We start from the raw sequence: 27,456 nt of genomic DNA, 5'->3' as shown, positions 1-27,456 counted from the left end.
GGGATGACGTCAGAGTAATGGCGGAGTAGGAAGCGATACCGATAAATCTCCCCCAAAACTCAACAAGATCTTCAACCAGAAACAGAAAAACCTATACTTGGAGCTTCCAGATTCTTCGCAATACACCCAAAGGTATGATTGAGTGAAAAATTGGCTAAATATATAACCAAACCCCGAAGGAAATAGGGAGTAAGAAATGCTCCGCCTTCCTCACTAACCTAAACAGGGCGGCTTTCTCTGGTAACTGTGAATATAGAAACTGAGGCGGGCAAAGGGGGTGAATAGATCCAGGCCCCCGCAGCAAAAACGGCCGAACCAGGCTGTGGCTCAGAGATCCAAGCCGAGGAAAATCTGATCCTGTGGCAACCCGGGCAATACAAGCTAACACTCGCGCCAAACCCAAACAAAGAAAGAAAAGCAGAGCGGCCATTTTACCCGGTCTCCTGGTCGGTGCGCAGTTAGTGGAAGAGAGATTTCTTCCTAAGCCGCGGAAGTGGGTGCCCGTGTTGCCCCACGGAGAGGCAGGGTCAGAGGCCTTTCTGTGGGCTGAGGGCAGAGTCTCTGGGCAGCCCCAGCGCCCTGGGAAAGCCACGCACGGGAGGGAGTGAGAACTAATCCCAACGGTGGAGATTTTCCGTGCTGGAGGCTGTTTCACTCAGAGGGAACCACGGCCGGCCTCATATCCTGGTGTGCGTGCGCAGATAAGGAGTGAGCGATTCCTCCGAGTGCCTCGGCAGTGCGCGCCCGTGTTATCGCAGAGAGGGGCAGAGTCAGGGGCCTTTGTGTGGGCCAAAGTGGAATCTCGGGCCGCCCCAGCGCCTTGCAAAAGCCGCACACGGGGACGGAGCGAGACTCAATTCCAACGCTGCAACTTTTCCCTGCGGTTGGGGGTTTCACTCAGAGCGTGAGACTGCTGGCCGGATATCCTGGTTGCAGACAGTGAGTGAGAGTTTCCTCCAAGCGCCCTGGAAGTGGGCGCCTGCTTGTGTTACCGGATAGAGTGGCAGAGCCAGAGGTCTTCGAGTGGGCGGAAAGCCCGCCTGATTATGCTAGCAGCTCTGACTGACTGAGCCTTACCCTGAGCCCTGTGCTGAGTGGAAATAGAGTGGGGAGTTGCCAGCAATTTGAGCCTCTTACTATCCAGGCAGAGGCAGCAGCAACCCCATACCTGGACTATCAGGCTACTAATTGAGGAAGGAAAGACTAGGAGAAAGGCTCCAGGAACACGGACTCTCTCACTGTCGGAGCCTATAAATGCTAATGAGCCTCGACTCCCAACGAGAATAAAGCACAATACATGACATTGCCATAGAGACTTATCAACTGCAAACCTCTACCTGAGCGTGCCAAAGGGGCAGAACCCGGGGTACAGAGTCACCGACCAGGAAGAGGGAGAGAAAAGAAAAAGCAAGAAGATAACCTCTCAAAATCAAGAATAATCTGCAGACTTTATAACCTATCCCATTTTATTATATTTGTTCGTTTGTTTCTCTTATCTTCATTCTTGAGACTTTTTTTTCCTCCTCCAATTTGGCCGATTAACTCTCTGCCAGTCTTACTCTCTCCTCTCCTTGAACTACACTACCCATAAGTGTTACATCTCCCATTATCATTTCTCTTCTCTTCCTTTCTCTCTATGAGGGTTGCACTCCAAAACCCTTAACTCTCTCTCTCTCTCTCCTTTCTTTTTTCTTCTTTTAGTGGTTCCCTCTTTTTTTCTCTCTCTCTCTTTCTTTTCTCCCTCTATATTAGTTTCTTCCTTTCTCCTTTACATCTCCTCTCATTCAAACCTCAATAACAAACAAATTATCTTATCTGGGACTCAAACCTATGTTTGTGGCATTTTGGGGGGTTTTTACTTCACCTTTTTAACTCACTAGCAGTGCTCCCATCCCTGGCTCTCCATATTATCTAGTTCTTGTTCCACTAAATACAATAGTAAGTTTTTAATTTGTCCCCCCATTTTTCCATTTTCCTCTTATTCCTCTCATCATAACTCTTAGAAAACCAACACCTAAAAGCAAATCATTTTATTCTTGACCCAAATTTTTTCCTTATTTGCTTTTTGTGGGTCCATACGCTCTTTTTTTTTTCTTTTTTCTTTTATTTTTTTTCCTTTTTTTTTTTTTTTCTTTCTCTCTTTTTTGCCCCTTTATTACTTTTCCCCAATTCAGGCCCTCCATCACAGGCATTGTTTGTTATAACTCACAGTCTACCACAAGATTTTCTCAAGAAAGAGGGGAGAGGAGAGGAGAGGAAAAAAAGAGGGGGGGAATAATTTCCTTTTTTAAAAATTTTTATTTTATTTTATTTTTCTTTATTTCGTTATTAATTTTTTTAAAAAAAACAACTCTTTTCGATTTGTTATTTTTTTATTTTTTTTAACTTTTTATTCTTTATTAAATCTCATTAATACTATCAACAAAACCACCCTCAGATGCCATTAAGGAAGAGAAAATCGAATATCATGGATACAAAAGAAAGAGAGGTAACACAGCTAGATGAGGAAAAATCTATGGAGAAAAAATTTAATATATTGGAAACCTTGGAGCTAAATGACAGAGAATTCAAGATAGAAATCCTAAAAATCCTCCGAGATATACAAGAAAACACAGAAAGGCAATATAGGGAAATCAGAAAACAACTCCATGAACACAAAGAATATATGTCCAAGGAAATTGAAACTATAAAAACAAATCAAACAGAGATGAAAAACTCAATTCACGAGCTGAAAAATGAAGTAACAAGCTTAGCTAATAGAACAGGTCAGATAGAAGAGAGGATTAGTGAAATAGAAGACAAGCAACTTGAGGCACAACAGAGAGAAGAAGAAAGAGACTCAAAAATTAAAAAAAATGAGATAGCCCTACAAGAATTATCTGACTCCATCAAAAAGAATAACATAAGAATAATAGGTATATCAGAGGGAGAAGAGAGAGAAAATGGAATGGAGAACATACTTAAACAAATAATTGATGAGAACTTCCCAAGCCTGTGGAAAGAACTAAAGCCTCAAGTTCAAGAAGCAAACAGAACTCCAAGTTTTCTTAACCCCAACAAACCTACTCCAAGGCATATCATAATGAAATTGACACAAACCAACAGCAAAGAAAAAATTCTCAAGGCAGCCAGGGAAAAGAAGAATACAACATATAAAGGAAGGCCCATTAGATTATCATCAGATTTCTCAGCAGAAACTCTACAAGCTAGAAGAGAGTGGACCCCAATATTTAAAGTCCTGAAAGAGAGGAACTTTCAGCCACGAATACTATACCCATCAAAGCTATCCTTCAAATATGAAGGAGAAATAAAAACATTCACAGATACAGAAAAGATGAGGGAATTTATCATCAGAAAACCCCCACTCCAGGAATTACTAAAGGGGGTTCTCCAATCAGATACAAAGAACAAAAAAAAACAGAGCCACAAGTAAAAGCTCCAAGAAGAACACAATAAAACCAAATTTAAACTGTGACAACAACAAAAAGAAAGAGGGGGAGAAGACGGAGATTAACAGTAGCAAAGGACGATGGAGTGCAAAAGTACTCACAAAATAGTTCGCTACAATGAACAGGGTAGGGACCCTTTTCATTACTCAAAGGTAACCACCATTGAAAAAACCACCACAGAAGCACATGAGATAAAAAAGATAGCAACAGAGGAAAGATGTATGGAATACAACCAAATAAAAACAAAAGATAGAAAAACGAAAGAGAAGGATCAAACAAGACACAAAACTAACAGAAAGCAAGATATAAAATGGCAATAGGGAACTCACAAGTATCAATAATTACACTAAATGTAAATGGATTAAACTCACCAATAAAAAGGCACAGAGTAGCAGAATGGATTAAAAAAGAAAATCCAACTGTATGCTGCCTACAGGAAACTCATCTAAGTAACAAGGATAAAAACAAATTCAAAGTGAAAGGCTGGAAAACAATACTCCAAGCAAATAACATCCAAAAAAAAGCAGGTGTAGCAATACTCATATCGGATAATGCTGACTACAAGACAGGAAAAGTACTCAGAGACAAAAATGGCAATTTCATAATGGCTAAGGGGACACTGAATCAAGAAGACATAACAATTCTTAATATATATGCACCAAACCAAGGAGCACCAAAATATATAAGACAGCTACTTATTGATCTTAAAACAAAAACTGACAAAAATACAATCATACTTGGAGACCTCAATACACCGCTGACGGCTCTAGATCGGTCATCCAAACAGAGAATCAACAAAGACATAGTGGCCTTAAACAAAACACTAGAGCACCTGGATATGATAGACATCTACAGGACATTTCATCCCAAAGTGATTGAGTATACATTTTTCTCCAGTGTACATGGATCATTCTCAAGAATTGACCATATGTTGGGCCACAAAAACAATATCAGCAAATTCAGAAAAATTGAAGTTGTACCAAGCATATTTTCTGATCATAAAGCCTTGAAACTAGAATTCAACTGCAAAAAAGAGGAAAAAAATCCCACAAAAATGTGGAAACTAAACAACATACTTTTAAAAAATGAATAGGTCAAAGAAGAAATAAGTGCAGAGATCAAAAGATATATACAGACTAATGAAAATGACAATACGACATATCAGAATCTATGGGATGCAGCAAAAGCAGTGAAAAGAGGGAAGTTCATATCGCTTCAGGCATATATGAACAAACAAGAGAGAGCCCAAGTGAACCACTTAACTTCCCACCTTAAGGAACTAGAAAAAGAAGAACAAAGACAACCCAAAACCAGCCGAAGAAAGGAGATAATAAAAATCAGAGCAGAAATAAATGAATTAGAGAACAGAAAAACTATAGAAAAAATTAATAGAACAAGGAGCTGGTTCTTTGAAAAGATCAACAAAATTGACAAACCCTTGGCAAGACTTACCAAGGAAAAAAGAGAAAGAACTCATATAAACAAAATACAAAATGAAAGAGGAGAAATCACCACGGACACCGTAGATATACAAAGAATTATTGTAGAATACTATGAAAAACTTTATGCCACTAAATTCAACAACCTAGAAGAAATGGATAAATTCCTAGAACAATACAACCTTCCTAGACTGAGTCAAGAAGAAGCAGAAAGCCTAAACAGACCTATCAGTAGAGAAGAAATAGAAAAAACCATTAAAAACCTCCCCAAAAATAAAAGTCCAGGCCCTGACGGCTATACCAGCGAATTTTATCAAACATTCAAAGAAGACTTGGTTCCTATTCTACTCAAAGTCTTCCAAAAAATTGAAGAAGAAGCAATACTTCCAAACACATTTTATGAGGCCAACATAACCCTCATCCCAAAACCAGGCAAGGATGGCACAAAAAAAGAAAACTACAGACCAATATCTCTAATGAATACAGATGCTAAAATACTAAACAAAATACTAGCAAATCGAATACAACAACATATTAAAAAAATAATACATCATGATCAAGTGGGATTCATCCCAGAATCTCAAGGATGGTTCAACATACGTAAAACAGTTAATGTAATACACCATATCAACAAAACAAAGAACAAAAACCACATGATCTTATCAATAGACGCAGAAAAGGCTTTCGATAAAATACAACACAATTTTATGTTTAAGACTCTCAACAAAATGGGTATAGAAGGAAAATATCTCAACATGATAAAAGCCATATATGATAAACCATCAGCTAACATCATATTAAATGGCACTAAACTGAAGGCTTTCCCCCTTAAATCAGGAACAAGACAGGGTTGTCCACTCTCTCCACTCTTATTTAATGTGGTACTAGAGGTTCTAGCCAGAGCAATCAGACAAGACAAAGAAATAAAAGGCATCCATATCGGAAAAGAAGAAGTAAAGGTATCACTTTTTGCAGATGATATGATCCTATACATCGAAAACCCCAAAGAATCCACAAAAAGACTACTAGAAACAATAAGCCAATACAGTAAGGTCGCAGGATACAAAATTAACATTCAGAAGTCAATAGCCTTTCTATATGCCAACAATGAAACAACTGAGAAGGAACTCAAAAGAATAATCCCCTTCACGATTGCAACAAAAAAAATAAAATACTTAGGAATAAACATAACAAAGAATGTAAAGGACTTATATAATGAAAACTATAAACCATTGTTAAGGGAAATCGAAAAAGATATAATGAGATGGAAGAATATACCTTGTTCTTGGCTAGGAAGAATAAATATAATCAAGATGGCTATATTACCCAAAGCAATATACAAATTTAATGCAATTCCCATCAAAATTCCAATGACAATTTTTAAAGAAATAGAGCAAAAAATCATCAGATTTATATGGAACTATAAAAAACCCCGAATAGCCAAAGCAATCCTAAAGAAAAAGAATGAAGCTGGGGGCATAACAATACCTGACTTCAAACTCTATTATAGGGCCACGACAATCAAAACAGCATGGTATTGGCAGAAAAATAGACACTCAGACCAATGGAACAGAATAGAAAGTCCAGAAATAAAACCACATATATATAGTCAAATAATTTTTGATAAAGGGGCCAACAACACACAATGGAGAAAAGAAAGCCTCTTCAATAAATGGTGCTGGGAAAACTGGAAAGCCACATGCAAAAGAATGAAACTGGACTACAGTCTCTCCCCCTGTACAAAAATTAACTCAAAATGGATCAAAGATCTAAACATAAGACCTGAAACAATTAAGTACATAGAAGAAGACATAGGTACTCAACTCATGGACCTGGGTTTTAAAGAGCATTTTATGAATTTGACTCCAATGGCAAGAGAAGTGAAGGCAAAAATTAATGAATGGGACTACATCAGACTAAGAAGTTTTTGCTCAGCAAGGGAAACTGATAACAAAATAAACAGAAAGCCAACTAAATGGGAAATGATATTTTCAAACAACAGCTCAGATAAGGGCCTAATATCCAAAATATACAAAGAACTCATAAAACTCAACAACAAACAAACAAACAATCCAATAAAAAAATGGGAAGAGGATATGAATAGACACTTCTCACAGGAAGAAATACAAATGGCCAACAGATATATGAAAAGATGCTCATCTTCTTTAGCTATTAGAGAAATGCAAATCAAAACGGCAATGAGATACCACCTCACACCTGTTCGATTAGCTGTTATTAGCAAGTCAGGTAATAGCAAATGTTGGAGAGGCTGTGGAGAAAAAGGAACCCTCATACACTGTTGGTGGGAATGTAAAGTAGTACAACCATTATGGAAGAAAGTATGGTGGTTCCTCAAAAAACTGAAAATAGAACTACCTTATGACCCAGCAATCCCTCTACTGGGTATATATCCCCAAAACTCAGAAACATTGATACGTAAAGACACATGCAGCCCCATGTTTATTGCAGCATTGTTCACAGTGGCCAGGACATGGAAACAACCAAAAAGCCCATCAATAGATGACTGGATAAAGAAGATGTGGCACATATACACTATGGAATACTACTCAGCCATAAGAAATGATGACATCGGAACATTTACAGCAAAATGGTGGGATCTTGATAACATGATACGAAGCGAAATAAGTAAATCAGAAAAAAACAGGAACTGTATTATTCCATACGTAGGTGGAACATAATAGTGAAACTAAGAGACATTGATAAGAGTGTGGTGGTTACGGGGGGGAGGGGGGAATGGGAGAGGGATAGGGGGTGGGAGGGGCACAAAGAAAACAAGATAGAAGGTGACAGAGGACAATCTGACTTTGGGTGGTGGGTATGCAACATAATTGAACGACAAGATAACCTGGACTTGTTATCTTTGAATATATGTATCCTGATTTATTGATGTCACCCCATTAAAAAAATAAAATTATAAAAAAAAAAAAAAAAAAAAAAAGTTAACACTTGGCCTCCTATCCCTGTAAATGTGCATAGTTTTAAGAAGCAGCCAGTCCTTCCCAGCTGCAGGCAAATGGAGAACGAGTTTGGGTGGTCAACACGTGATATTTTCAAATGACATCTTCGGACCCACCTCCTGCCATCTCAGCCCCCACCAGATTGTCTGGTGCCCCTGGTTTGGGGGTCAGGATGGGCAGCATTAGCACATCAGTATGACAAGGGAGATGGATCATTTGAAAGCTTCACGGGTAACTTAGGTGCTTTTCCTGTACAGATGACCACTCTCATCCCACGCAGCCTGCGGTGGAACACGGAGGGACGTGTCATTTCCTCTCACTTTTTCTCCATTTAAAAACTAGGAAACAAAGACTTAGTGCCTTTTTAAAAATAAATGTTAATATTAAGATCATGTTCCTATAAAAATATTAGGAGGCAGATGAGCGTGAGTGGCTGGGCCAGATAAGCTAATAGGAGAGCATCAGTTAGGTTGAATAGCTAGATACTGAGGGTAAACAGAGAAAACACGCACCAGCATTCACTGCGGCAGTCTCCAGGTGATGAGATTAAACCTTCATATTGTCTCTACTACGTTGTTCACACCTCCTTTAAAATGTGTTATTTCCAAAGAACATATAGACCTATTTAAAGTATTCTTCATAACTAGCTCTAGCTCTTACTCACCTACTATTCTAAGATCATGCTCAGCCTCTCAGGGTCTAGAATCTAGAGAAAAGGTTCTCAAGGGAAGAAAGTTTATCAGTGCTTTCCTGATAATAATGAATAATAGCCTTGAGGCAAAATTATTTCATCCCGAGTGGCACGTTCTCTCACCTGTTATGAAGCATACGCAATAACAAGATGTTTAATTCTTCTGGCCACTTAGAAAATGTCTCTCCCCTTTCCCACCGGGAAGATACTGTTTAGTGTGTGTGCCCATTTCTTAAAGACGTTGACTAAACCACCAATTTCTGCCCAAAGCTGTAAGTCAATTTCTCCATGTCCTTTGTCTCCTCAGGTGCTCCCAGGGGAACGTCTCCTTTTTGTATCTGAAATTGTCTTTCGGCCAGTGTTCTCCCCTGTGGAAGCTTCAATACTGGTGGCCTGTGCTCTCCCCCGGTGAGTCTACCAAATGGGTGTCATGTCTCCTCAACGGTGTTGACCTGGTTAGGGGAGGAGAAGAGAGCCAAGGCTGAGGGATGAAGCTACTAGACAGGGCTGACCAAGCTCTCATGAGAGGCTTACTCTCTTGGTGCCGTGCTATTGTGATCTTGATCTCTCCGCTCTGCTACTTATTACCAGTGTGACTCTGGGGGAGTTACTTAATAACCCTGTGTCTCAGTCTCCTCCTTTATCAAGTGGTGATAATAGTCCCTCGATCACAGATTTGGGGTGAGGAGTAACTGAGATAACAACACATGTAAAGAGATTAAAACAGTGCTTGACTCATAAAACACACGTAGCCCCTAGTGGCTGGTGTTGTCATCACATCTGTGAATTCTCTTCAATGTGGTATAAAGCTGTGTATACATACGACTACCAAGTCTCAATTCACCGTATACCTAGTAACTCTTAGACTGAGAAATCACCGTGTTCTAATCATAGATTTCAGGTTACAAAATTCTATTTCTTATCTCTTAGCCAAGAGAAAATTGTAGAGTTCTGGATTAAATCGATGAGAATAGACTGGTCACTATGAATTTATAAGCTAGGGCGAAGTTTACTAGAATACTAGTTTTAACTAGCTAAATGTTAACTATTTTAACTTCCTTCGTGATCCATGGGATAGGATTCTTAGTGGCTCATTTAGATCCTGCCTTTTATAGATGGTCTAAGATCACTTGATTTTAAGTAACGACTTCTGATCAGCTCATAGCAAACCTGGTGGTATATTTGGGAGAATCTTCTCTTCTATAAAGCTTAGTGGGTTCAATTGTTAAAATAATGACTCATTTCCTAAAATGACAACAGAGGTTGAGGTTCCGAACCTCAGCCACCATGTTTAGTATAAATATTAATCCCACTTTATCTCTTTTCCCTTCCTGTAGCCACCCAGCTCCTGTAGGAATGAGCATAAAAAATGACACAAACAAACAAGGTGGCCCCCAGAAAAGATCAGGAATGGCAAATTTATCCATTGGAAAGACCATCAGCCGGAAAGGTAAGGTGAGCTGACATAGTACTAACGTGGTTCAAGGGTATTTTTATAACAGCAAACAACAAGGTTTTTACAAGGACCCTGTACAAACCCCTGTACTTCCAAAGCAGGAAAGGCTGGTTGAGGCATTCCTTCCTCACTAGGGGGTTCATCATTTTGGCAGCCTTTTTTGTGGCTGGCATGAAGTGGCCCATTAACGGGCATTAACCACATCAACTCAGATTGTCCCTCCGGAGCCATGGAGGAAAAGGCAATAGGTGAAATAGCTTTACCAAAATCAATATCAATAGACTATTGGGTAGAAATGTTGTAAAATTGGTACCAAAACCATAGAATGTGGACTTTTATAAGGTAGAGATCATCCATGAGAATGTGCATTCGGATTTATCTTAGACTCTGTCCTTAAAGGATTAAATGCCTACCTGCCAGGGAATAATTTCCTAAATTATATGGATCTTCCTTCCTGGATAGCTGGGGAGGGAAATTATCAACATATACAGACTAATATGCTCAAACTTGGATGTAGCTCTCTCTGGAGAGAAGTAGCTGTCCACTAGAAAGATGGTAAGAACTTTTTAAAATTTGAGATGTGTTACAGATGTTATATTAAATCAGATGTATATTACACATCTCTGATATATTTTACGGTTAAGAAAAGTGAAAATATTTATATTGCTATATAACTTGTGTTAGTGTTTTTAGAACATGGTCCAAAACATTCCCTCTTTGCTCCCCCCTCTCTCCACCCCTCCCTGGGAACACTGGGTCCTCTGAGACAGAAGGGAAGACGACACTGTGCCGACTCTGATCCTTTTTCTCTTTGTAGGGCAATGATGGGTTTTGCTACTTAAAAATGTCACGTGGCGTGTCTTTCTGCCCCTGAGAATTCAGAAGCTGATAAAATCCCTGTGGCTGTGACTGTAGGAGGATTGTGTGTTAGAAGCTGGACTGCTGTCTGAGGATCGCATTTATCTTAACTTTTTGATGTTTTTAGATGATTTGATTCTTAATAGAGTGACCCTTTGTTGTTTTTTGCAAAGGGTCTTTATTGAGAAGGGTCTGCCTCTGTTTTTAACTTCATAAAGAATTATAATAAAATGAATTTTCTTTTAATGGAGTTATCTATTATTTCCTAACGCACTGTGCTATGATAGTACATCATAATACGTAAAGCTTGTATATATATGCAAGCTTATGTTGCCATCAGTTGTTTAGTGCCTGTGGTCAAAGGTTAATCCTAGTTATGCTGAATGACATAACATGGGAATCTAGCTGATCTATTGAATATTTGGGGCTGGTTGGAATAAACTGAAGAACTGCTGGAAAGAAAGTTAGAGTTAATGGGTGAAAAGTCTCTTGTTTCTGCTGTATTACTCAGTTCTAAGGCGAAAGGGAGATGAAAGTCACGGAAAATGTTCACATTTTACCAATGAGGGCCCCAATGACCAGTATGGAGAAAGGTGCACTCCAAGAGTGTCAAAGCGGGAGGTCAAAATCAGTGTGCTTTGACAATTAGGCCAACACCTCCAACAAATCCCAAACTGAACTAAAATCTTTTCAGTGTTCTCTGATCAGAACTGGTCCTGAATTCGGGACATGTCTTTTCTCAGGTAATATCTGTAACTGTTTCCAGAAATAACTTGCTGGCAGTAATCCGAACAGGCAAGTGTTGGTTAAGCTCCAGGAAAGACCAGAGTTGGCTGAGGGAAGATCCCCATCAAACTTTGTAAGACTGTTATCAGCAGTGCTTGAAGTGGCATCTAAAAAGGATGAGCTAAACGTTTTAAAGAAGAGAAAAATGTGCATGTCAGGTTAAATTTTAGAATAAGCCATTATGTCTCATTGCTATTTATGCTACGTAAACAGTAGTAGTTTTACTACCACTATGACCACCCTATCCCCTAGACGCTACTTTTTTTTTTTAAGGAATAACACAATGAACACCTATCAACACCCTATTGATAATGCTGGTTCTGATAGCTTTATGCAGAAGTTCCCAAAGACAACTCTCACCACCAGCACAAAGCAGGAGTTCTAGATCTTTTAAATTTCCCATTCATAAAATATGTACTAGAACACTAAAAGTATTATTTCATTGGTCCTTAAGGTATAAAAAGGTTAATAAGTTTTTTCAAAAGCCATTGGTCATAGTATCTATGTTAAACAAGCACCCTTTAAAAAACAAAACAGAGCGCTTTTTTCAACCAATAATGCCTGTTCAAGTGTACAGGTTTATGTAAATTACCAAAGTTAGAAAATGTTAGGTCTTATATAGAAGGGAGAATTATACAACTTGGGTCAGAACTAATTTCTTTGCATTTTGATCTTAACGAGCAGACACTGAATGCTTTTGCTACCATTCCTATCTTTCCAAGTATATCTCGATCTTCTGAGGAGCAGCAGTTACCTGACAAGGCATGTTTAGGTCCTGACTTGCCATCTCCTAACTACGTGATCTTAAGCACTTCAACCTGAGCTCTGTTAACCCACTTCACTAACCCAAAAGCAGACTCTGACAAGGGGATTGATACACACGTGACCTATTCCAGAAGTGCTTCCTGTACGCCAGTGGGGGGAGTGGAAGAGGAAGATGAAGATAATGAAAGTGCGCTATTTCAGGCAAAGTCCTACCCTCAGCAGAACCTGCAAGAGAGATCTGAGATCAAATCCTGCCTCACAGTTTGTCCTTGAACCAGGCACTAGAGCCAGGCTTTCAAATTCCACTCAGTCATGGAGGTACCGGGAGTTACATAAACTCCCAGACCCAGTTGGGGTCATTAAAGACCAAACTGCACGGAAGCAAGGTGAGGGGCACACAGGTCTGGTGAGGGCAAGCCAAGGGGAGCTGGGCAGAGCATCTGCAACGATCGAATGATACAGGGAAGAATTTCACTGGCTGGAGGAACTACACAGACCAACAGCATTTTAGGACTCAAACCCAGCTGAGCTTCACTTTCCAAATGTTTTACTTTTAACAAGCAGTTCTTAGACAGCATATGTGAACTCACCTGGGAACAACATATATTAAAGGAATTTTTCCATTGACCCCTTTGTGCATGATGGTATAGTAGAGGGCTGAATAAAAAATCACTCACTCCATAAGAGAGAAACTAATGGGACAAAAAGACCTTTTTAATACCATCTCACACAAGAGTTTTAATAAATTTTAAACAAGAAACAGATCACATCAAGATATAAGATCTTTCTCCTGAAACACTAATTTGAAAGACTATATGCCCCCCTGTGTTCACTGCAGTGTTATTTACAATAGCCAAGATAGAGAAGCAGCCCAAGTGCCCACCAGTACATGAGTGGATTAAAAGGCTATGGTACATTAACACGATAAAAATCTTACCTTTTGCAATAGCATGGCTGGACCTGGAGGTTATTATGCTAGGTGAAATAAGCCAGGGAAAGACAAATACCATATTGATTTCACTTATATGTGGATCTAATGAACAAAATAAACTGATGAACAAAACAGAAACAGAGGCGTGGATATATGGAGCATTGAAAGCTGTCAGAGGAAAGGGAGGAGGACTGGGTAGAAGAAGGTAAAGGGACTAGCCAAGAAACAGATCTATGGAACACAGAGACACAGACAACAGTGTGGTGACAGCCAGAGGGAGAGGAGGTGTGGAGGGTTGCTGGAGATGGACAGAGGAGGCGGAAATGGAGACAGAAAGAGACTTTGTTTGGGGCAATGGGTGCACAATGCAATGTGTAGATGATGTTTTGTTGAGTTATACACTTGCAACCTGCATGTATTTGTGAACCAATGTCACTCCAATAAATTCAATTTAAAAATATGTAAGATCTTTATATTAAAGTCTCTGAAGAGACTGCTTCCACAGAGACCATCAAGAAAACACCCATTCGGGCCCTAGACCATCAGTGCCACAAGTTAGCATTTGTGAAAACTGAAGTCATAAATTGCCAGGCTAGAAACAAGGGCTACAACTTCAACTTAATAAATTTGTTCTGGGATTTGACCTTCAAATATTACCACAGTGCTAGGTCCCAGGTTTTTGGAAAGATTAGACAGAGAGTCATTTTTATTTGAAACCATAATTGGTGGTTTGTGTTTTCTGAACACATTGTCATTATGGAGACATTCAAAAACACTATGTAATGGCAAAGTAAAAATATTTGTAATCCTAACAGGGATAACATCTGTAAACACAGGTGTATATTTTTCTTTTACTTAGTGTTTTTAAAAAATGTCATACTGAATTACCATTTTTCAATCTGTTAATTTATACAATAAGTATTCTCATGTAAATAAAATGTTCACAAGGACATTTAATAGAAATTCAACATTCATTGACATAGTTATGTGTCCATTGTGTTGCTATTAATTGTTATTTCTGTCAAGAGTCTATAAGTTGCATATAAAGTATGGTAAGTAAATACTATCTGCTGCTTGTTTCTTATATTCAGTAGGAACTTCTAGTATGGCAGAGTAAGAGTCACCAAAAAGCTACTTCAAAAATAAATAAATAAATAAATAAATAAATAAATAAATAAAATACAAGCAGAAATTATCAAATTCAACTTTTTCAAAACTCTAGAAATTAACCTAAGGCATGCAATGATCCAAGAAGCATGTACTCAAGAAAAATTATGAAGTCTCAGTAAGAACAATGACCTTTGGAATATTTTAACTCAGTCTAGACCAGTTCCCATCTCCCCAGATCCATGATAGCCAGGAAAATCAACAGCCTAACAAACTCAAAGAGAACATAACACTTTGGAACTTCCTAAAAGTCCCATATCCAGAGAATTGTCATTATCTGACCTGTCTACCAGTTTCTCTGAAATACTAGTCTTTATTTTACTTAACTCATCATGAGCTCAATCTGAAAAGACTTATAGCAAGTGAAGAGATCAAATTAATAATCAAACACTACACACAAAGAAAAGTCCAGGCCTACATGGCTTCACTGGTAAAGTGAAGCAAACATGTAAAGAATCAATACCAATGCTTCACAAACTCTTCCAAGAAATAAAAGATGGAACATTACTCAACTCATTCTATAAAAGCAGTATTAACCTGATACCAAAACCAAATACATAAGAAAAAGTACTAACAGACCAATTCACCTTATAAATATGGACACATAATTCTTTAATAAAATAATAGCAAAGTGCCACACAGATCAATGGAACAAAATGGAGAGAGCCCAGAAATAAACACATGCATATATGGTCAATTAGTTTATGACAACAGAGCCAAGAATATACAATGGGTAAAGGACAGTCTCATCAATAAATGGTGCTGAAAAAACTGAACAACCATATGCAAAAGAATGAAACTGGGCCAATATCTTATCCCATACACAAAAATTAACTCAAAATGAATCAAAGAGTTTAATGTAAGATCTGAAACTATAAAACTCCTAAAAGAAAACATGGGCAGTAAGCTCCTTGACATTGGTCTCAGCAATGACTTTTTAAATTTGATTCCAACAGTAAAGGCAACAAAAGGAAAAATAAACAAGTGGAATTACATCAAATGAAAAAACTTCTGTAGGTCAAAGAAGGTTATCAACAAAATAGAAAGGCAACCAACTGAATGGTAGAAAACATTTGCAAATCATATATCCCAAAATCATTAATATCCAAAAATATAAAGAACTCACACAATTCAATAGCAAAAATATAAACAATCCAAAATCCATTGCCTCCTTCTTCAAAGGAAAAATGTAAATCTCAATTTACCAGGATCTAGTCCTTCCTCTGTTAGAAAGCTACATGACCTGTGGTAAATTAGTAGTTCTTTCGTTCAGTTACTTACTAAGAGAATTGGAAATGATACCTTTCCCAGTGTTTCTAGATTTTAGGAGATATAAGAACTAAAAATAACTTATGAATGCTTGAAAAGTCATGATAATATATACATCAATGTATTCTCCCATAATGGGCCTTGAGCTCTTCAAGACAAAATCCTGGGTCCCATTGGTCTTTATCCTAAAAGTACCAATCTCAAGTTTCATAAAATGAGCAGGTTCTTCATCTTTAGCCCTGACTGCGCCTATCTTGCACTGACTCTAAGCACAGTGCCATTGCAAGGTAAGACTAGGGGCAGGGGTTTAGTTTATTATTTGAAATGGTCACAGCTCTGACCTCTTTCTGAACCCCACACCTGGTGACAAGGTAATTAAACTCATATCCCTTCTCAGTTATATCGGTTCAAGACAACCAATTCTCAATGACACTGACTCACAATGCAAAAAGTGATCTTGACCAAATAGTGTCAGTTGAACCACACCCCAGAACATAGAAGAAGTACATCCTATGGACACTGTTAACAGAAGAAGAAGAAAAAAAAGATTGGGATAAAAATTGTGGTCCTATTGCTTTCCCCCAGGCTGATGCCCTAAGGAGGGCAGTACTCCAGCAAGGAATATTGGCATCTGTAGTGTGGGAGGGTGGCTCAGCACAGGGACCTTGGTGGCTGTCCCTTCAGCTCTCCCCCCGTAGCCATAGGCCCCAGTCTTTTCTTGCATGACTGTAGTCCACTCTTCCCTGCCTCTGTCAGAGCCCAGGGTGAGTGGCTGTGAGTAAGATTTTACACATTGGCCCTGTGGAAGGGTGTCTGTGTCTCTGGCAGACTCCCATCTCTCCCTGGCAGACAGAAACCCTGCCACTTTTCACAGCCTAATGTTATGTGGGTGCCTCTTCCTGGATCTGGGTTTCTGGGCTGGGAAGTCTGACTTGGGGATGGGGCCTCACACTCCTTAGGGGGAACCCCCTACAACTGAGATATCCCTCTGGAATCTTGGCCACTGCCTGTGGGATTGGGGCCAGCTCTTTTCACATCTCTGTCCTTCCTAACAGTCTTGACATGGCTTATTCTGTAAATCCTTGGTTATAAGACTTCTCTTCAGCTAGTATTCAGTTAGTTATGCAGGTTGCTTGCTCTATATTTATTTTTAATTCCAATTTGGTCCTGGGAGGAGGTAAGTATGACATTTACCTACTCTGCTGCTATCTTGGAGCTCCTGTTTACTATGGCCATGCAGTTTAGTTGTATATCAGGTAGCATGATACCCCTGACTTTATTCTTCTTTCTCAGTATGCTGAGACTATTCAGGGATTTTTGTGGTTCCGTATAAATTTTTGGATTATTTGTTCTAGTTCTGCAAAATACACCATTGGTATTTTAACAGGAATTTCATTAAATCTATAGATTGCTTTGAGTAGTGTGGACATTTTGATAATGTTCATTCTTCCTATCCATGAACATGGTATATGCCTCCATTTATTTGTGTCTTCTTTGATTTCTTTCTTCAGTGCCTTGTAGTATTCTAAGTACAGGTCTTCTATCTCCTTGGTTTCTCTCTTTCCTTATAAAAAAGAAAATTTAAACTAATTAGGCCTATTTGGTAGGCTAAAATTACATGGGAAGCTTTGTTAAATAAAAAATAATTATGTTGTACATGTATACATATGTTACAAAAATGGATGATTTGAAGATTATATAAAAATCTCCAAGAGTCTAGAATGTTACAGAAAAGCAAAGTTCTTTCTCAGTTTCATTATAATCAGATTTACAACCATATCATTTTAAGTTGTCATTTACAGACAGTCATTGTTTTACTCTAGTGCTTTATGCAAATGTTTCATCTTCTTAAAGACCCATGGAATGGATTCGGACTTATTCTAAATTATTTTATTTTAATTTATTGTGTGTACATAGATTCTAGTGTTCCCCCAAATACCTCCTGCCCTCACCGTTGTTCCCCACCACATCCCCCTTGCCCTCCTAAATTACAGATTTCTAAGAATAACTTTTCATATCATACTGAGTGAAAATTTATGGGAATCTAAGGAACAAATGGATTCATGAAAATTATTGGCAAATAATCAGAATAAACAACACTTAAAATGGACTGAATAAACTGAAAATGATAATAATTTTTATAACTGTTTGCTTAAAATCTTCTTGATTTTTAAATTTTCTGTTTTCCTGATGTAAGGAAACTTGTTTTCCCTCAAAGCAATTTGGTAAATTATACGATTGCAAGCAATGTTGAAGCATTTATATTTTTCTCCCTACCTGATACCTCCCAAATTTGGAAACTCGTAATGAGTACTATTATTTTATTGGCAATATGGTTGTTTGCATAAATTCAATGAGAATCTGTTTCTTTTATAACAGGACACAACTGGAAACTGGTTTTTATTACCAAGACTTTGACTGAAATGTCATGTTTAAAAGAGATATGGATAGATTTGGATGTCACCAGAAAGTTGTAAGAAATTAAGATTGACTTTGCAGGCTGATTAAAGCCCCTTGGGAAACCAGCTCAGTACCTTGCTTAGACAGTTCACATCAGTCTTACCAGGTAAGAAACAAAGGTTGTTTTCCTGAGAGATGGCAAAGAAAGAACCTCAAGACATTTCTGGGGTCCTCAAACATGAGAAATTCACCCAAATCTATAGGTACTCCAGGCAAAGTCTTCCCACTATGTGGCTTGGCTTCTTAGCCCCAAGAAGCTAGTTAAAGTTCCATCTGGAGATACTTTATGAAATTCCAGCAAAGCAGACCTAAAATTGCCTCTATGATCAATGAGTATTCTTGTCACATCTATGCAAATAATCCAACCAAATTTATTGAAGCTAGACTTATCCAGTAAATAGTCTTAATTTGACCATCTTAAGAAAAATGAGGGTGATTTTAGGGAGAGACATTATATTTCCAGAGAATCTACAATACATAGTTGTAGATATTAGACTCTAGTTCAGTTCATTGTCTTTAAAGTTTTATTTTTCACTTATAAACTGGATGGGACCTTGAATTTCTCTAGTTTTTATAAATATTTGGCTCTAACCCTTCGAACAAATGTTGCATTTTTCTTTCATGCTTTAATTTGGAATTATTGAGAACTAAAACTTTTCTTTTCTGAGCCTTGCAATTGCAAATTGCAGCTGAGGACATGAAATAAACTTGAAAAATTACCACAACAGCTCCCGCTTTTAAAAAAATTCTCAGTGACTGACAATGATGTAAGCCATGAAGAATTTTTCTGAATGCCTGATGACGTCATCAAAGACAGTGAAACTGCAGACTGAAAAAAATGACTGACACTGCCTGCCTTCATTCCAGCAAGAGAAGCTTTGAGCCTTGCGTCTAGAAATTTCCTTGACTGACAGACTTACAGACTCAAAAACAGGTTTATAATGTGCTCTGATCGTTAACCTGGTTTTTCTGCTGCTTTCATAGACATACCCCTTATTCAATACCTGATTGCTTGCTCATGCACACAGACAAAACGATTGTCCTAGGGACAATCAGAAATTTTGAGTAGGGCCTCTTACTAAACAAAAAAATACCCCCTGGCCCTGGCCGGTTGGCTCAGTGATAGAGCATCGGCCTGGTGTGCAGGAGTCCTGGGTTCAATTCCTGGCCAGGGCACACAGGAGAAGCGCCCATCTGCTTCTCCACCCCTCCCCCTCTCCTTCCTCTCTGTCTCTCTCTTCCCCTCCCGCAGCCAGGGCTCCATTGGAGCAAGGTTGGCCTGGGCGCTGAGAATGGCTCTGTGCCCTCTGCCTCAGGCGCTGGAATGGCTCTGGTTGCCACAGAGCGACGCCCCAGATGGGCAGAGCATTGCCCCCTGGTGGGCGTGCCGGGTGGATCCTGGTCGGGCAGAGGCAGGAGTCTGTCTGACTGCCTCCCCGTTTCCAACTTCAGAAAAATACAAAGAAAGAAAGAAAGAAAAAAAGAATACCCCCTGGAATACCCTTGAGAGATGCAATAGGCTACGTTTTTCAAACGCCACACATCTCTTATAGTAATGTGCACAAAATAATTTTCTCTAAAAGGTGAACATGAGAACATGCTGGGAGGAGGGGAGGAAGGTGGCTGGCGTGAGCCTGACCTGATGTTAATTTTTCACTCCCAGCTCTTGCGACTTCATCTCACCCATCTCATCAAAATGAATCTGAATTATTACTCCTTAAATTCACAGCAGTAAGATAATACAAATTTTTGTTGAATGTATTAACATCTTATGGTTTGAAAACGTGGGTTTTATTTGGCTCATTTAATTAAAATGTTTCCAACTAGAAAAAAAAAAACCTACAGAGCTCAGGTAAGTGTGGGATACTCACTGTCCCTGCTCGGCTTGCTGTGTGGGACCGCCCCCAGATTGGGGGAGCCGCAAGCAGGTACCGGCGGGTCCGCTGATGAGGCTCGTTGAAGTGATCAGTGGGGGACTGAAGCCCCCCTTCTCTGTAGCTTCTGGCCCTCATTCATAGCAGCCAAACACACTTTTTGTGGGCAAAGAGACAAAGGAAACCATCTCTTTGAGCGCTGCTGACTCTGCCCATGACAGGAAGATCTGGCCCTGCTGTGTCTCTTGCCCTGTATCTGCAAAATGCACACTGTCTTAGATTAAAGCCTACTCACGTCTGGTGAGCCTGTCAACTCAAATCATTATCCACAGCTGTGGTGCCCCATTAACTCTACTACCGGGAATAAATTCTAAGTGTTCAGATAGATGGGCAAAGACACGTCTTACAAACAAGCTATCCATCACTTACATTTTCATGATAAGGAAATAGTAGAAATAACAAAATGAACATCAAGTTTACTTTCTAGGTAATACTTCTATCCAGTGACTCTTTTAATGAAGAAGAAAAAATAGTTCACGTGAGAAAAGATTAAAATGAGGCGCAAGGAGAACACACGGACAAAGTAAGTGGGTTGCAAATACAACAAGACACTAAAAGATAACTCTATGACTCAGGAAAACCAAGAGGTGAGAAGAGAAAGAATGAAGTGCTTGGTTTCCACAACCGGACTTAGAACTAACATGCACTCACTTAGGAGGGGACAGGGAGGGCCAGAGGTAGCTGGCTGGATTATGATCGTGGTGGCACATGGAGGAGCAGTCTGAATTTTTAAGTATGGAAATCATTTTTCCCAAGTGGGGTGATGGGAGGGAAAGCCACACAATGGGAAATACCTATCTCGAGAAGGAAGAATAAAATTAGCTCTTTCTCAACATAAGATCAACTGAATAAATCACTTCTTTGGGAGGAGGGTGGGAAAGGGAAGAGAAAACATTACTATTACAGAAGTTAGAAAAATGGAATGGCAAGTCACTTCCACTCTAAGCAGCCAACGGTAGTAACTAACAGCCAGTAACCGCTAAGAAATACACCTTCAAACAATAAAACAGGTACCTGACTCTTGCTCAGAAAAAGCCAAAATCATGCACAAAAAACGAGATCATTGTAACTTGCCAAAATCCTTCGTGATTTTGATCATCAGTTCCCAACCAAAGACCTTCGAAAAATACAGGAACTTGGAAGCGCCTGATCGGCTTTGGGTGATTTTATAGCCGATGCTACACCCAGCTGACTGCATTGACAAATTACTTTTTGTTGATTGCTTTTATTTTTTTCAGGAATATGTATTGGGTTTTCCCTGATCCAAATTGCTTAATATCTAGAAAATAATAGAAAGGACAAAGAACAAAATAAAAACTCTTTATAAAAGTGGCCATTTTTCTAATATTCTAAGAAAGACTTCTTTCTCTCTCCTGAATCTGAATATTCTCATGATCACTCCAGTACCACAATCAGAGGGGCAAATAGAATGCCTCCGGCACATCTTTGAGACTTGTGACTCCTCCAGGAACCCCGAAGTTCCTGGGAAAACAAAACATTCAGGAGTGTCAATGCCTGTTGATAAGTTGTTGCGGAATGACATTCAGGGAGATAGTTTGAGCAGTGTCAAAATCACCTGCCAGGCTTGTTGAAATAAGGGTTCCCGGGTTCGATTCCCGGCCAGGGCACACAGGAGAAGCGCCCAGCTGCTTCTCCACCCCTCCCCCTCTCCTTCCTCTCTGTCTCTCTCTTCCCCTCCCGCAGCCAAGGCTCCATTGGAGCAAAGATGGCCCGGGTGCTGGGGATGGCTCTGTGGCCTCTGCCTCAGGTGCTAGAATGGCTCTGGATGCAACAGAGCTACGCCCCAGAGGGGTAGGGCATCGCCCCCTGGTGGGCATGCCGGGTGGATCCCGGTCGGGCGCATGTGGGAGTCTGTCTGACTGTATCTCCCCGTTTCCAGCTTCGGAAAAATGAAAAAAAAAAAAAAAGAAGAAGAAAGAAAGAAATAAGGGTTCCTGGACTACACCCTGGGAACTCTTATTTGGGCTGGTGTGGAGCCTGAGAATTTGCATTTCTGGAAGTTCCCAGGTGACGTGGATGTTACTGGTGCCAGGAGCACACTTAGAGAACCACTGACTCAGATACTATCCCTGTAGAGAGAACCCTGTTAAATGGCTCCCTAACTTTGAAATGATTATCAACATTACCTGGAATAGTGTCTTAAAAAGAGAATGTTTTAGCCCCACTCCAGTGTCTGTTGTAGGGGAAGCTTTATGTATGAATCACTGCAGTGTCTTGTCAAAAACGTGAATTCGCAGAGTCTAGCCTTGGGGGACAGGACCCAGGAATATAATTGCCTGCTTCATGGAGACACATTTCGAGAAGCCGTGAGCAGTGGTCCTCGGGACTGCGGATGACGGAGGAAGCAAGGCAGGCCTCCAATTCTCCTTCAGTTATTTTCATGTCACTTTTCATTCTTATGATAGAGGCTTTAAAAAAAAGTCAGCACTAAAAATCCTCGGTGTCTTTTGATTTGAAGTGTAAGATCATAATTTTAAATAAGAAATCGGATGTGCCTAGAGGCTACTCAACAAATGTTATCTTTGATGAATCCATAAGGAATACAAACGGGAATCCCAATTTTACTTTGCTTCATACATGCTCTTGGTGTTTCCAACACCTACATGACAGAAACACTGTAAAGCACTTGTGCTAATAGTCATGGTTTTTTGAGGATCTGGAATGACCTAAGAACAGAGAGACCAGGTCCCGGCCGGATTGCTCAGCTGGTTAGAGCATCGTCTGGATACACCGAGTCTGCAGGTCAAATCCCGGTCAGGCACATACCAGAATCAACCAATGGATGTATAAATAAGTGGAACAACAAACTGATGTCTCTCTATATATCTCTCTTTCCTCTCTCTCTTTCTCTCTCTAAAAGATCAATAAATAAAAATTAAAGTAAAAAGAAGAACCGAGACACCAGTGTAACTAGCATGATGTTGGGACAAATCCCAGAATCAGCACCCTGAACAGAATCTTCCCATAAAGAGAAAAAGTGACCTTCACTCACTGGAGCATTTTACTCCTAACTCCCAGATTTAGCCTCTTCTAGACGCCCACAAATTAAAACAGAAATAAAAAGAGGAGATAAATCAATAGCCACCCTGTCATTTTGTGTCACCCTCCGACATGGAAAGGAGGGGCCTCTGCTCAGGGATCCATGCTTTAGACAGCCTCACACTGGCCTTCTCCACTGTGCCCTTCGCTTAAAGGAACAGATATTTTGGACCAGGGAGACAAGCCCCAGAATTCCCTGCCCAAACAGCTCTCAGATCACATCCAAAGCCTGCACAACTCTTCCTGCATCTGTCTTCCCAAGTATGTGTAGCCTGCTCCCGCTGGGCGGCCAAGGCGCATTTGCCTGCTAAAAATATAAACAGAGCTTGAGTGTGTCATCCACACGCATTCAGAGTGGGGTTGAAGGAGAGGAGAAATTGGGCTGTAGGCTGTGAGTAGGGTTACCGTGGAGCAGAGACGGATGATGGTGCTTACTGTAAGGATCAAGAAAAGATCAAAATGTTAGATTCAGGAAAGTGTGCTGGGATTGTCAGAGTGTAGGAGCAGAGACAGGGAGGTAATGATAGGGACCCTGTAAGGCTGAGAACAAAGGAAGACAAACGTTTGCATTCCATTGGTCAGAGACCCTTATCAGAAGTGTATGTTTGAAATTCGCCAATGAGCTAGACCCAGCCCCTGTTGCTATACTGTGTGTGAGCCCCTTAGCGAATAGGTAACTGCCACATCTGCTTCTGTATAATGCTTGCTTACTTAGGATATATATAAGGACCTAGCTGTAAGCGCCAGGTGCGATTCCCGTTTGTAGCTCCTTGTGGGTACGGTGTCTCTGGACACCTGGGAATTCGCCCCTGCGCAGGTTAAACTGGCCAATAAAGAAACATCTATACTCCTGAAAGTCTCCGACATCTGTTCTCGTACCCGGTGCATGCTTCACTTACCACATGGAAATGTTCCAGAATGGAATTCTGAGGACTTGGAGAATTCCAAATTAACACCTGTCTTTCTATCGCATTATGAGAGTTGGTTTGTCAAAACAGGAGGACAGAACATACCTTGTTTAACAGTTTCTTCCATTGTTCCATAACTTGTACATAGATACATGGTATATCTGCCTTCACTCGAACTCTTGTTCCAGTCCCCACATTCACAGGAGCCAACCTGAGGCCATTTGTGCTTGGCTCAGAGTGATGTGTGTTGGGCCATATCTCCTGATCACCTGGGAACCCTTAGGACCCTGTCTTGCTCTGCTGATAAGCCTGGAAAAACTTGGGTTTTCCTGGACCCAATTTTAGTGCTTGGCTCATTTCTCAATATTCACCTTCAATAAGTCAAGCAAACAACAAAATTATATAAATCTTGCTTATCAGCGCAGAGAGAGGCAAAAGAAAAGGAGTATAGATTATCTCAAAGTGGATCTGCTTGGTTAGATAAGGAAATGATGAATAGACGACGCTCACATATGTAATATTTGAATGACCTTGACTCCAGACTCCAGACGCTTCAATCCTGAATTCTCTCTCAATCCTGATTGGAAGCCACCCCGATCATTTACTTTTCTAGTTTGCTCCTGTATAAACTTCTAGTATTTATTCCAGTGAGATTATCTACCATGACTGTTAGGTCGCCAAAGGAGCGGCACACAAGGGCTGATGAGTTTTTAAGAAATGTATTTATTCGTCGGCGAAGAGATGGGCTGAGACTGTAGTGGCGTCAGCAACGAGAGGACGAACAGCCTCAGCCTACATAGGACTAGTTTGGCTGTGTCTCTCCCTGCAGGGGGAAAGTTCTGTTACCTGTGGCGGTTAAACAGTGGAAGGGTTACACAGTGGAGTGGGGTAATGATTAATGGCCAAGCAACAGAAGTGAAGGGGAGTAACTGGCTGGCAGCACGTCCGAGGGTCGGGTGGAGGTAAGATATCGGTTAGGATTGCTCAGGTGGAAAGCTGCGGGAACTCCCCTAGCATTGAGTGTTACCAATTAATCATTTGGCTCTGGATCTGAGGTGGCTCCTTTCAGCAAACATTTGACAGCCTTTTATGTGGCAGGCACTCGGCGTGGTACTGCAGGAGATACAATGGTAAAGAAGAAAGACGCTTCCCTTTGAGGGACTCACGGTCTGGCAGGGAGACGTACGTTATACAAACACAGTTAAGAAATAATTCTGCAAGTAAACAATTGCGATTCTCAGAAGTGCTACAAAGGAAAGTACGGTGTGTCGAAAAAGTGGGTGGCAGGGGGGCAGGTCCGAGTGTGCAGAGAGAGAGCAGCCCCAAATAAGTGACACTTAAGCGGAAGGATGAGCGGGCCATTTGAGAGGACAGGAAGCAGCACTACCTGAGAGCCAGCATTCAGGAGAGGAAAACCAGACGTGCAAATAAGCCTTGAGGCAGGAGGGAACTTGGCACACTGGCACTGAAAAAGTGAGCCTGGAGAATGATGTGCAAGATAGTGAAATAAATGCAGGAGAAACAGGCAAGGGTCAGAAGGTATAGGTTTTTAGAGATCACATTTAAATATGGAGTTTTTGCCTGACCTTTGGTGGTGCAGTGGATAAAGTGTCAACCTAGAACGCTGAGATCGCTGGTTCGAAACCCTGGGCTTGCCTGGTCAAATCACATACAAGAAGCAACTACTACTTACTAGTTGATACTTCCTGCTCCATTTCTCCCCTGCTCTTCTCTCTCTCTCAAATAAATAAATAAAATCTTTTTAAAAAAAATAAAGATAAAATAAAATATAGAGTTTGATACAAAATACAATGCAAGCCTTCAAGATTTTAACCAGAAAGCAAATAATCAGAATTATGGTTTTAAATATCACTGCAGTTGTGAAATAATACTCAGAACCCACCGATTCACAGACATATTTTCAATTTTCTGAGGATCTGAATAACTTTGTAAAACATTACCAGGACAATAAAATATCTCTTCTGCAAGAAAAAATATCAAAACTTTTTCCTAGACTCCAAGTCCTAGGGTACTGTGTGCCAGACTTGCCTTTTCCTTAGATGGGGTCTACATATTAATCAAGTTTGGGAAATTCTGCTCTAGGAGTTAGATGGAAAGTGACTTGAAGGAAGGTACAGGTGGCTAAAATGAAAATTTGGAAGTTATTCTGTGGAGGTACAGAAATCATGGTCATTTCGATCAGAGGAGCAGACTTCCAGAAGGTGGGTTGTTTGACACTGGGGACTGGTTAGATCAGTGGTTGAGGGAGTCAGGTAGCAGGTCTGACAAGCAGACTCAAGGTAGATCCAACTGAGTTCATGGTTATCGAGTCAATAAACGCTAAGAATTATGCACTGCCTGTTGTGTGCTGCATACTATTCTAAGCACCTTTAGGGCAACTCATAAAATCCTCACAAAACCTTAGGAAAGAACTATTACTGATAAGGAAACTGAGACTCACGAGGTTAAAGGACTTACGTAAGGCTGTTTCTGGGTCTGCAGCCAGGACCGTGGTCAGTGAACCTGCCTTCTCAGGATATAGCCAGGGAAATGACAGGCCAGGAAGAAAAGTTTGAGTTCACTGATGCCGTGCTCTGGCTTGTCTGAATACAAGGCTGTCTCCTTTGGTGCACCTTCCCAGTCCGGCTTTCCTCAGTGGCTTCACTGGGGATCTGCAACTTCTTACCCAGAACCTGAAGTTCTTACAGAAACTTTGGTCCAAGGATGGATGCATCAATTATTGTTTCTGTGCAGAGATGTGAGCAAGAAACCTCCTATCCCACCATTTTGCTGACCCAGAGTAAACATTTTAAAGCTAAACTGATAGTATTCCATAATAGTTCTCAGAAGAACTGATGGAAACATTTCCCAGGTGTAGCATGTAGAGTCTTGCCTGGCTTGGCAAAAATCCAAACTTGATGTGTATCTCTGTGGTTATCCTCCCGGCCTGGGGATTCTCAGGGAATTGATGTTAGGAGAAAATCATAGGTCGAAACCCACTGTGCCCTCTCGTGCCAGGCTTCCTTCCCTATACCGCCTGCTTCGTTTTTGAACTTAGAAAATCTGCTTCCGCTTTTGAGAAGGGAAAGAGATTGGTAAAATTATATCTACATAACACAGCGTTATAAAGAGCAGAAAAGCAAATCCTGGAGGGAAGGGGGGAGGGCGTTGGAGGGAGGGGGTCAAGGGGGATGTCAAGGGGAACATGGGGGTGGGGGATGTATTCAGTGGGACACTTGAATCTATGTAAACACAATAAATTAAAATCAATTAAAAAAAGAAAAAGAAAATCTGCTCCCACTTTT

General features: G+C 40.3%; 2 protein-coding genes across 8 annotated transcripts in view; both read right to left on the bottom strand.

The window, feature by feature from the left end:
- LOC136318765 (oocyte-secreted protein 2-like) overlaps positions 1-27,456 on the bottom strand; it is a 59,221-nt gene that overhangs the window by 16,795 nt on the left and 14,970 nt on the right. The gene's annotated exons all lie outside the window — the stretch shown is intronic.
- OOSP3 (oocyte secreted protein family member 3) lies at positions 11,499-24,278 on the bottom strand. Its single transcript, XM_066252847.1, is given in 8 exon segments — positions 11,499-11,778; positions 13,013-13,094; positions 15,029-15,038; positions 16,131-16,198; positions 16,201-16,308; positions 21,198-21,300; positions 23,649-23,677; positions 24,257-24,278. Coding segments are annotated over 8 exon segments (639 nt in total). The 3' UTR covers positions 11,499-11,561.

This window comes from Saccopteryx bilineata, chromosome 1, assembly GCF_036850765.1.
Source record: "Saccopteryx bilineata isolate mSacBil1 chromosome 1, mSacBil1_pri_phased_curated, whole genome shotgun sequence".
Classification (NCBI taxonomy): domain Eukaryota; kingdom Metazoa; phylum Chordata; class Mammalia; order Chiroptera; family Emballonuridae; genus Saccopteryx; species Saccopteryx bilineata.
This window is presented reverse-complemented; position numbering and strand designations above follow the sequence as displayed.